Below are 12,556 nucleotides of genomic sequence, written 5' to 3' on the forward strand. Positions count from 1 at the left end.
TACAGCAACCTTCAAAACCTTGCTATTAAGGTTATATGCCAGGATGCAAAGCTCTGGCATATCCTGATAACCCTAAAATTTAGACTCTCCCTGTTATTCATATGTAACATCTTTTGAGCAGGAAATCAACATGTGAAGTGCTAATGTGATGGATGCAAAAAGATTTATGCTGATATAAATCCTCAACTCCATGCTGGATTCTCCATATACTTCAATGAACCCAAAAATGATACACTTCTAGATTTGCATAAAGCCAAAACCAGAATTTCATAGCCTGTGGGGTATAAGGTCAAGCCTGTTTCTTTGGGAAGAAGAATAATTCCCATTAAGGGTCTATGAGGATCAACGGTGAAAGCCAGAAATGGAGCCGATGGGTGTCCAGTTATAGTGCTGTTGTTTGCCCACTCAGTCTTGCTATGTACTGATAAAATAACACTACCTAACCGACAAATTACTAGTTATTTACTTTTTTGGTAGTTCACAAAATGGCAACATATCTGCATTACTGTATCATACAATCAGGCCGCTTTATCCCCACCATCTCCTTCATTCCTAGATTGTTGTATCTATTTTAGGCTTACTATTCTCAGCCATTACCCAGTTCTATTCTTGGAAAGAAAGGAAAACCAGGATAAGACTTGCATAGGGAAAGTATATTCCCTATGCAAAAACAGAATACCTTTCCATACAACAGCAAGGCCCCCCAAGCATTATTTCCAGCAGCTGTGGGACCAGGACCTCGCAAATCTGCCACAAGCAATGCTATCAGTAGCAGAATCATTGTCCTGTTGCTGTCACTTTACTTAATGGCAGTCACTCCCTTTCTGTCTCTACAATGGCACACCAATGGAAAATAAATACTTAAAACGTTCATTATTCCTTATATAAAAAAGAAAAAAGCTTTGGTTTTAGGTATACTTTATTCTATCACTGGCAGCTGATTTGTTAACATTTATGATCAGCCCATAACATGGCAACTGATCGACTCTATCCAGGTGTTTGATTAATTTGTGTGAGATCTCAAACACTTTTACCATAGTCTGGAACCCAGTAATACTCTGCTTTCAGGAGGGAAACATGGGTACATGCACTGATTATCATACATGGCTGCATCATCTGGAATACCTAAACCTTCAAGCACTCTAGGCTATCCACATAACTTTAAGCATTTTCGTATAGCTATAAACTAAATTTAAAGTGATATTAAAGGCATTTTTTTAAAGTGCAATGGTTTTGCACAGAGCAGCCCTGATCCTCCTCTTCTTGGGTCCCCTGCCAGTGCTCCTGGCTCCTCCCTCCTGCTGAATACCCCCAGACCAAGAAGCTTGCTATGGGGGCACTGAAGCAGGCTCGCTTCCGAGCAGCTGCTCTGCATGTCTATTCACGCAAAGAGCCGCAACTCTGCCCTGTACACCCCCCCCCCCTCATTGACTTACTGGCTGTGATTGTCAGCAACTGCTGTCTCAGACAATGAAGAGGGAGAGTTCCCAAAAAGTCGGGGCTCTAGTGCACATTGCAGGATTGCGATGGGGCTCGGGTAATTATGGGAGGGGATGCTGCACACAGTTTTTTTTGGTTCATGCATAGAAATCATGAAGGTAAAAAACCTTGAGCCTTTGCAACCACTTTAAACCTTGCACATTTGCACTAATACCAAAAAGCATTTAATGGGAATATGGAGATTATGATTTTGGTTTATCATGTGCCATAAAGTTTATCAACAAGGATTTAGGGGAAGATATGTAGCAGAAAAAGATGAGGCTATTAAAGTGATTGTAAACCCTTACATATACCCAGTGAAGTGACTGGCCTCAGGTGATACACTGAAAAGAAACATATCCTCCTACATAAGTTGTACCTGTTTAGCTGCCACCTTCTCTATATCCGCTTGTCTGAGCTGTCAGAAAAAAGTGGACGGAGAGTTGAAAATACACACTGCAAAGCTCTGTGAGGAGAGTTCTGAGAGCTGATTGTAAGGAAGGGACACAACTCCCCTTCACACAGATCACAGGAACAGAGCTGAGGCTGTCAATCTGCTGGAGGTCCCTCCCCTGTCACAATTTTTCTTTTGGTGTCAGGAAAACGTGTTAGAAGTTATTCATGCTGGTAGTACAGGAACACAGTAGCAGATAGAAAAGCCAGATTAGACTTTGCCAAAAAACATCTAAAAAAGCCAGACCAGTTCTGGAAAAGCATTCTTTGGACGGATGAAACGAAGATTAATCTGTACCAGAATGCCAGGAAGAAAAAAGTGTGGAGAAGGCTTGGAACAGCTCATGATCCAAAGTACACAACATCATCTGTAAAACTAAAGGCAGAAAGACCCACAAACAAAGAACAACTGAAGACAGCTGCAGTTAGAGCCTGGCAAAGCATCACAAAGGAGGAAACCCAGTCTTTGGTAATGTCCCTGGGTTCCAGACTTCAGACAGTCATTGCCAGTAAAGGATTCTCAACAAAATATTAAAAATGAACATTTTATTTATGATTATATTTGTCCAATTACATTTGAGTCCCTGAAAATGGAGGGACTGTGTATAAAAATGGTTGCAGTACTTAAAATCTGTACTTGATATTTTTGTTCAACCACTTGAATTAAAGCTGAAAGTCTGCACTTCAAACTCATTTGGATTGTTTCGTTTTTATTCTGGTGGAATACAGAGCCAAAAGTATGAAAATTGTGCCTGTGTCCAAATATATATGGATCTAACTGTATATACTGCTATTTGTAGACGCTATAACTTTCACGTAAACCAATTAATATACACTTACTGAGATTTTTTTTAGCAAAGGCATGTAGCAGAATTAATTTTAGCCTAAATTTATGAAGAAATTTTATTTTTTTATTGGATATGTTTTATAGCAAAAATTAAACAATATTGTTTTTTTTAAATTGTCAGTCTCTTTTTGTTTATAGCGCAAAAAATACAAAACACAGAGGTGATCAAATCCCACCGAAAGAAGGCTCTATTTTTTGGGGAAAAATTACATATATTTAATTTATGTACAGCGTTGTATGACCGCACAATTGTCAGTTAAAGTAATGCAGCGCCGTATCACCAAAAAAATGGCCTGGTCATGAAGGGGGGTAGATCTTCCAGTGGTTAAAAACACTATATAAAAAAAGGTTTTGCCTTTAGTTCTACTTAAACCTGGCGATTTCCTATTTGAAGTGTCAGGCTCCAGATAAACCAGACCAAATTCACTTAGTGGGTGGCCCTGTCAGCCACCTGATACCCAACATCCTTTGATTCAAAAATTGAAGGAGTCAGATAGAAAATTATTGTCCAAAAAACCAATTAGATACAGCCACTGTTTTGGTATTCTGTCAGAATACAACAGTCACAGTAGATTTGTCCATCTGTGCTGTATAGCATGGATGGAGGAATCGGATTTTGTTAATTCAGCCTGGAGGCTCTGTGTGTGTATGGCTAGCCTTACTCATATCTGCTGGACCACTGGGATAGCTGGTCCGCAATCTTCCAGGCCCTACTCAAGTTCTGTGCAAGCAGCTGCCTCACTGCCCATTTACCATGGGAGAAGTCACTTGCTTGGCAACGCCGCTATTCACAAAACGCCTTATATTTTTTTTAATGAATACAAAGTATTAACTGGACAAGGTGTTGAGAAAAGATACAAAGGAAAAAAATCAATAAAGTATTCTATGAGCGAGCAATCTCCTGTGGTCAGTGTGCAGAATGGAACTAGGACCTAACCACGACTATCACTGTAGTAGCGCCGAATACTACTGTGATTTCCACCTTTCCCAGTGGTCCACCAGGCCTGAGTAATGCACACTTACAATGTCCCAAGCTGGATCAATGTACGTTTGCAATGCAGATAATTCCTTGAGTTCCACTTTAAGAAATAAAATCACATTTCAGCAGTCTATTCTGTTTTTTCTTTTGGGGGGGGGTTCAAAGTGTGCGCATAAAATATTAGCAGATAACAAGTAACCAGTAAGGCTTTGAAGAACCAGAAGACTAAAGTTGGCCATACACTATAGAATCTGACTGTACAAACCAAAACTATATAATACGAGGACATAGCTGAACAGTTCATTGTATTTTTGTCAAGTCAGTCAGGCCCTTAGGCTGGCCATTCAATGTGGATGAGGGAATTCTCTCTACTGTGTCTTTTTTTCTGACAAAAGACAAAAGGGGAGACTTCCCTGCCATCAGAATATACTGATCAGCACTGCAATCTGTAGCCTGCAGCACTGCTCAAGCGGAAAGCTTCTAACAGGGTGGTTGAACAGAAGTCGATCAGCAGATTGACCTCTGTTCAACCATAGTGGCCAGATATGGATTGAAAGATTCAGCATTGACCAGCTAAATTTCAATCCATATATGGCCAGCTATACATTACACAGTTGATGTTAGATCTAAAGAGGATTGTACAATCAGTTTGTATAGTGTATGATCACCTTAAGAATCATTTCAGAAAACAATTTTCCTGTCAATATTCCTCAGATTTACATAAAGATAATAAAATGTAGTAAAGCAATATACCTTCTGAATGCACTTGCACTTCAAACATTGGACCTCCACGACCTTGAAACGGTCCATCTTATGTGTTTCTTTGTTGTCATGGCACAATCGACAAGTGTAAAATTTACCACAGCAAGGAGCCTAAAAAAAACACAAGACCTGAGATCAAAACTACTTGTAGCATGAAAGCCCAGAGACCCAAGGCTTGAAATCAAGTCAGCTATTGGAAACTCTCAAATATCTGTCCTCATAAGTTCACTTAAAAAAGAAAGCCTAGTCTTTTTTTTTTTTTTAACTTAAGTGAATGAAAAAATGAAAAAAGTAATATAAACATACTTTCATCTTTCCATCCCCCACAGCCAACTCCTCCTGTGCCACCTTCCCCTCCCTCCTAGATTGTAAGCTTGAAAGAGCAGGGCCCTCGAACCCCTCGTGTATTGTATTGTTACTGTCTTGTCTCATGTTCTGTCCCCCTTGCTACTGTACAGTGCTGAGCATACCCATTGGCGCTATATAAATACTGTATAATAATAATACTTTTGGTCAGCAAACAGTTCCTGAACATAGATGACCTCAGGCGCCCTCTGAACGCTTTTTTTTATGGTTCAGTGAGGTGTGGGCTGAGTCATTCCCAACACCGCAGCTCATTGGAGGAGTATGGGCTCATTTACATGGGTGGTTGTGGGGGCGGTAAAAGGAGGGTACCAACACACGGTTTTACTGCCTCCCTGACCACCCACCTACGCAAAGATATGCAGCTGCTCAGGGCTGTACACATGCCATGGTATTGATGTCTTGCATCGAATATTTAACAGAATGTACCAGTACCATTGGCAAATGCGATCTATTGAAGTGAATGAGACTGTGCCTCAACCACCCTACACCTGTGTACAATGCATGCAGTTGCTGTGCCATGCACAGGCATTTTGAGGGTTAAAACAGGTGGTGAGGAGGAAACCTGTTGTAGTAAAAAAAATGTATGGACTTAAAAAAAATAAAAAAAACATTTATCCTCATTCAGGTAAATGCAGCACCCCCCCCCCCCCCCCCCGGCTCTGCAGTGAGAATCGCTGATCGCTCAGTTCTCCCCTCTGCTCTGAGCAGAGAGCTGTGACTGTCAGTCTCCGACTTTCTGCTCTGCCCCTCCAGTGCTCACTGAAGCGCTGGGCTGTGGGGGCGGGAGGGGCTGACTTAGGTTCTCGGCAGATCATTGAGAGTCTGAGACAAGTGACAGTCCAACCACATGGTTGGGATCTTTTCAGAGCCTGGAGCAGCTGAGTGATGTCAGCTGCAGAGGACTTTAGCCCACTGTCCGCTGAAAAAGGATCACAGGAGTGCAAAATGAACAGCACTCCAGTGACTTACAGGAAAAGCTTTGGCTATACTTCTGTTTTAACCTCTTCCCAACTGCCCTATAGCAGAGATACTGCTACAGGGCGGCACAGGTGCGCAAAATCACATATATATACGCGATTTTGCATATCCGGGTAGGGCTGCGCGTGAGCCGTGCACCTTACCCGCACCGCCATTTGCGGCCGCGGCTGTCAATCATCGGGACCCGGCCAGTGATTACTCGCCGGCGCCCGATGATTTCCAAAGATCTCTGACAGGGAGGAGAACGGTTTTCTTTACTAACAGTTCCCCTCCCTGTCAGCTGGAGCACACTGCTTTGGATGGCTGTGCACAGCATACTGACATTACTGACACCGCCCCTAGTAAAACACTCCTAGCACACATTTAACCTTTTGATCACCCCTCATGTTAACCCCTTCCTGCCCAGTGCCATTAGCACAGTGTCAGTGCTTTTTTTTTAGTACTGATCACTTTATTGGTGTCACTGGGGATGTCAGTGACACCAAGTAATTTCCCCTAGTGTCAGAATGTCCGCTGCAGTCCCGCTATAAGTTGCTGATCGTCGCCATTACTAGTAAAAATAAAAAATCCAAGTATATATACAGCCATTTATAAACACTATACCTTTCAAGCAAACCAATTAATTTACATGTATTGGGATTTTTTTTTTTTTTAGCAAAGACATGTAGCAGAATACATTTTGACCTGAATTTAGGATGGAATTTGATTTTTAAAATTTTTTTACTGGACATGTTTAATAGGGAAAAGTCAAAAATACGTTTTTTTTCTCAAAATTGTCCGTCTTTTTGTTTTTTTTCGATAGCACAAAAAATATAAAAATGCACAGGCGATCAAATAGCACAGAAAGAAAGCTCTATTTGAGGGGAAAAAAAAGGACATAAATCTGGGTGCAGCATAGCATGACTGCACAATTGTCAGGTAATATAACGCAGCGATGTAACACAAAAAATGGCTTGGTCAGGAAGGGGGTTAAACCCTAAGAAGGGCAAGTGGTTTACTTTTTTTAAAGAAAAAATAACAAACATGTCTATACTTGCCTGCTGTGTGCAGCCTGGATCCTCCTCTTCTCGGGTCCCCCACAGGCTTTCCTGGCCCCTCCCTCCTGTCAGGTGTCCCCACAAGCAGCTTGCTATGGGGGCACCTGCTGCTCTGTGTGTCAATTCACACAAGGAGCCAAGGATCGGCCCCACCCCCTCTCTCTTTCCATTGGCTCCCGCTTCTGTTTCAGCCAGTGAAAAGAGGGAGCCCCGGGATAGCCAAGGATCCAGTGCACATCGCTGGATTGAGAGGGGGCTTAGGTGAGTATTAGGGAGGGCTGCTGCACACTGGTTTTTTACCTTCATGCATAGAGCGCATGATGGTAGGGCAGTGTGAAAAGCAAGCACTGACAAAGCATATGCAGAGGTTTGTTGAAACTTTTAAAGAACCATTCAGCCTCAGTTTGTAAATGTTGAACACAGATCCTAATGGGAGTAACGATTGCCACTTTAAACAAGCTGCTAGCAGGCTTCAGAACTTCTTGAAGCTTGTTGAAAGCTTGCTGCAGCCTACTAGCAGCTTGTTCAGCGTGACGTTCAGCACTCTCATTAGGATCTTTGTTCAGCATTTACAAACTGAATGCTACTTTAAAAGCTTCAACAAGTTCTGGAAATGCTGTGTGAAAGCTTGCTGTTAACACTGCTCTTCCTCAAGTTGAAGCTTGTGTGAAACAAGCCTAATAGCTGCTTTCTTCAAAGTACTGTGTGTGCGGCTGTCACCTAGTCCTGATTAATGGAGGACAGCCTATCCATTGGTCACCCTAAGCCTGAGCTCATCTGTACAGTCTGGGATCACATTCCCCGATACACAGAGGATCGCCATACAAAGCTTTTACAGATCTGTATATGAAGCTTTGACAAGGGTGTCTGCAGGCCCAAAAACGGAGCAAATGTTATGACTTACGGCTGAAGTTATGACTTATGCAGGCCATAGACGGGTCGAAAATCAGCTGTTTAAAAAAAAAAAAAAAAAAAAATCCCGAAAAATCGGTCGTTCAATAGGCCGACGTTACCACCAACGGTAAGAAAAAAAAAAAATAATTGGCTGATTTTCGTCTTTTCGGCCCGTCTACAGCCGGCATTTAATTACTTCTGTCCCTGCAGAGAGCTCTGTTATTATATTTGACATGAAAAAGTATCACGGTTGCAACAATGTATCTATTTGTAAGCATTTCGGATACAGATGTTTTTATTCGGATACAAATAGATAAGTTGTTGCAACCGCAATACTTTTTCATGTCAAATATACCAGCGGACATGAATTCGTATTCTTCTTCTTGCAGGCCATGGCTCAGATTTTTTATCGGTAAAAAGAACGGCCGATTTGCCCACCATTGCCGCGAAAATCGGCCGATTTTTTTCCAACTTCACTGATAAAAAAAAATGTGCCAAAACCCCGAAAAACAGCTGACCAATTAACCCATTAACGGTGCGAAAATCGCCAATTTTTTTTTGGCCGAAAAATCGGCAGATTTTCGACCCGTCTATGGCCTACATAACACTGAGGCCTGGTTCACACTAATGTGATTTCAGATATGACTTGCGTTGCACAGAATTGCATGGCAATGGAAATCACATTTGTCTGTTCACATTAAGGTGACTCAGGACAGTGTGATTTTGGAAAATTTTCTATACTACTTTGGTGTGATTCCATTGCGATAGTGGCTCCATAGGCTTCAATGGGAACACACAGAAATCACATGTACTTGTGTTTCTGATGCAATTTGGAAAGCAGTTTAATTTCTTTAACCTCCCTGACGGTATTCCCGGGTGTAGCTCGGGGTAAAGTTTCAGTACCACAAGCAGTAACCCCGAGCTACACTCCGGAATACCATGCAGTGCTGCTCCGCGATCCCTCGATCACTTACCTTGTCCTTCACTCCCGCGATGTCCCTCCTGCAGTGTCCCCGGTAATGTCCTCCGGCGGATGCCGGCATCTGTCATCTGAGTTCCGTCCCCTGCGAGCATCGGGACGTACGGGGGACGGAACGGCGGGAAATTTGAAAATGACAAAAAGTGACATTCACTAAAATCACATAGTAAAACATTACTGTATCAAAGCATTTCACATACATTTTGTCCCTAGTGCTTTGTCCTGTGCCCTGCCTACATTTTTACTGTTCTTTCTGCCTGGAAACTGAGAAATGTCCATGGCGTCCAAAAAGTGTCCCTTTAGGTCAAAAGCGGTTTTAGACCAGCTAGAGAACAGCGATAGTAAATTAGAACTACTTGCAGAATTGAGTGATGATTCGTGGGGAAATTCGTCATCAGACACTGAAAATGATTTTGCGACTTTGCTCAACTTGGCGCTCTATTTCAAATTTCAGTGTTTTTGGTTTGATTATATTATTGAATTAAATGTATTATTATTATTTTTTATGCTTATTTATTATATTATAATTTATTAATTCATGTTTCAAATTTTATCATACCCGGGATGTTTACTAGACTCTTGTTCGGACAGATTTCAGTGAGTTATTCCTAAAAATTACAGGCCTATAATAAAAAAAAATACATATTTCCATGCAAAAAAAGTACCGCTTTGAGCACAGAAATATGGACATAATCAGACCGCTAGGGAGGTTAACCTTCAGCCCCAATTCACACCAGTGCGACTTGTTATGCAACTTACCGGTTTGAAGTTGCATGACAAGTCGCATCCCGTTACCGGCAAGGTACGACTCAAATTGCAACTTTGAAAAGGTCCCTGCACTATTTCCTTGCGACTTGCATTGACATGTGTTAATAAAGTCGCAATGAGGGACAACAAGCTGCACTGAAGTCACGCAGAATAGTCGGCTGTCAAAGTTTTGTGCAGTTTTAAAGAAGTTTACCTTTTGCACAAAAATAATAAATGTACTTTTTTTGCAGGTAAAAAAAAAATGTGCATTTCTTATTTTTGTCTGAAGGAGCCTGTAAACCATTGCACCAACGATCAGTAAATCGCTGGTGCCATGCAGGTCTCCTGCAGATCTGTCAGTATATCTGCTGGCATCATATAGGATATATGAGCAAGCAGATACACTGACAGGAAGAATGAATAAACGATTACAGCTCTTCGTAGCACCGTGGCAGTTCATTGAAGACTACAAGCTGATGGCTGCTTAGGCTGTCAGGACTTGTAGTCTCTCATTCACAGATGACTGTAAATAAGTGACGCGGCTGTGTGGGCGGAGCCCCACATGGTCACTTCTTTTTAAATTTGGCAAAAGTCGGGGGAGAAGATCCCCCACTATCTGTCAAAGTGTGTGTGTGTGTGGGGGGGGGGGGGGGGGGCAGTCCGATTGTAACATATTACACCCCGAATATGGGTGTAACATGTTACAAAAGGTGAACTTATCCTTTAGCCTGGGTTCACACTTGCGTGGCGCGGCATATTTATTTCAGGTACTTATATAGCGCCATCAATTTACGCAGCGCTTTACATATATATTGTAGATTCACATCTGTCCCTAACCCTCAAGGAGCTTACAATCTAAGGTATATAGCATGCGATTTGCACAGGAACAGCACCGCATTCCTGTGCAAATTACATGCGAATTCTGTGAGGTGCGATTTGAGCCCTACATTTTGTGTGGCTCAAATCGCACTGCATCAAAATGGCACAGCACCCTTTTTTCGTCTACACTAGAATCAGATCGCATGGATATGAATCCTATTCTGCACAACGCACTGTTTTGCGAACCGATTTCGGGGTGTTGTTAACTTAACATACACACCTGCAGCGGTTCACCTAAAAGGGGTGTGACTCTGATGCCGTGCTGAATTCACAGAGAAACTGGTGAGAATCCCGCACCGCATCAGTGTGAACCCAGGCTTACAGCCGCATTAATGTGACCCGGGGCACAACTCACCTCCCAGGAAATTCTTGGTCCTCAATAAGCCAGCAGCAGCACCCAAGGCATAAAACTGCGTCATAAACACGCAACAAAATCGCCAACTCGCACTACATAATCGCATCACACCTGTGTGGACAAGGCCTCAGAGTTGAATGGCGGCAACGCATGCTGATGCATTGCTATGACATTCAGAAGGTCTATCAAGATGCACGTTGTAGCACACTACTGTGGGTAATGGGGGGCTTGGGAGAAAACAGGGGGGCTAATGCTGCACACAGGGGGGGCACTTCACTAAAAATGGAGTGGAACTACAAAGAGCTAACAAGGTTGAAGCTTCCAGTAATGGCTGGGACATTATCTGCTCCCAGTGCAGTGGACGGACACGGGGTGAGCTGTGTGTATCAGAGCGGGGTGAGAAGAGCACACCATTCACTGGGACCATCCCCGCACCCCACTGTCCCATCCCCCCCGACTCTCCTCACCCTCAGCTCACAGCCCCGGGTATAGTGCTCGCAGCCCGCCACCGCCGCCTCCATGTCCTCGGAGCCTGAGCTGGCAGCCATGTGTGACCGGAGGAAGCGGAAGCCCGGTTCAGCCTCTTACACTGTGAGGGAGTGAGGACAGGCGGAGGGCTGTGCCAGAGTCTGCCTTCCTTTCAGTTCCTCAGACTGGGGATGATAGGAGACAGGCATACCTCACATTTCTTCTACATAGACATGGCTTGGTTTCCCACATGCTTGCTTCTGCCCAGGGGTTTCCTATTATAGCACATGAAAACTACATGACACCATATACTATTGCCATGTGTTTTGTTTTTTCTTTTAGTTTTTTTGTTGCCTTTCAGTGCTGCTAATCTCAGCCACATGCACTTGCTTCAGAAACAGCCAGGCATTGTAGCTGAGGACTGGCTTCCTGATAGTGACCAAGCTGTGGCCTCTGTGGGGATACAGCCCCATTCACATTGGCGCGTCATGTTAATGTGCGCCTTTTTCGTCCTTTTTTGTTTGCGTGTGTAACCACTAACATACAGGACACTTATACCCCCTTCCTGTAAAGGCCAGTTTTCAGCTTTCAGTGATGTTGCACTTTGAATGACAAGTGCGCAGTCATGCAACACTGTACCCATATTACATTTTTTTCATTTTTTTTCACACAAAGAGCGCTTTCGTTTGGTGGTAATTAAAGTGGAGCTCCACCCAAAAGGGGAAGTTCCACTTTAATCCTTTATCCCCTGCTCTCCATTAAGGATTGGCACCTTTGGGGAGCGGGTAACCGAATTTGACAGGTACCCGCTCCCACTTCCGCTGCGATCGCCTAGGCGATCGGAAGCGGAAGTTGTCCTCCCTCCCCGTAGTCTTCTGGGACATGTGACAGGTCCCAAAAGACTACAGGGCCATTCACAAAGCGTAGTGCTTCTTGCACATGCGCAGTGGGCACCCGGCTCTGAAGCCACAAGCTGTCACAGTCGGGTGCCCACAATAAAGATGCCGGCGCTGGAGAGAGAAGACAGATGGTGGGACCAGCCATGGTGAGGACACTGCTGGACCGAGGGACAGCTAAGTGTCTGTATTTTAAAAGTCAACAGCTACAGTGGGGATCAAAAGTTTGGGCACCCCAGCTAAAAATTTGTATTAATGTGCATATAGAAGCCAAGGAAAGATGGAAAAATCTCCAAAAGGCATCAAATTACAGATTGGACATTCTTATAATATGTCAACAAAAGTTAGATTTTATTTCCATCATTTACACTTTCAAAATAACAGAAAACAAAAAAATGGCGTCTGCAAAAGTTTGGGCACCCTGCAGAGTTAATATC

The 12,556-nt window shown here is 43.2% G+C and overlaps 1 protein-coding gene across 1 annotated transcript in view; it reads right to left on the reverse strand.

The window, feature by feature from the left end:
* The window catches only part of RCHY1 (ring finger and CHY zinc finger domain containing 1), a 41,879-nt gene extending 30,524 nt beyond the window's left edge, over window positions 1–11,355 (reverse strand). The window contains exons 1-2 of the mRNA XM_089652288.1: window positions 11,223–11,355; window positions 4,512–4,631 (exon numbers count right to left, since the gene is read on the reverse strand). Coding sequence (XP_089508414.1) covers window positions 4,512–4,631; window positions 11,223–11,303 — 201 coding nt within the window. The 5' untranslated portion in view covers window positions 11,304–11,355. The remainder of the gene's footprint in view (window positions 1–4,511; window positions 4,632–11,222) is intronic.
* Between the last annotated feature and the right edge of the window lie 1,201 nt (window positions 11,356–12,556).

The sequence above is a fragment of the Staurois parvus genome, unplaced genomic scaffold, assembly GCF_062004578.1.
Source record: "Staurois parvus isolate SC_StPar_1 unplaced genomic scaffold, SC_StPar_1.0 ptg000679l, whole genome shotgun sequence".
NCBI lineage: Eukaryota > Metazoa > Chordata > Amphibia > Anura > Ranidae > Staurois > Staurois parvus.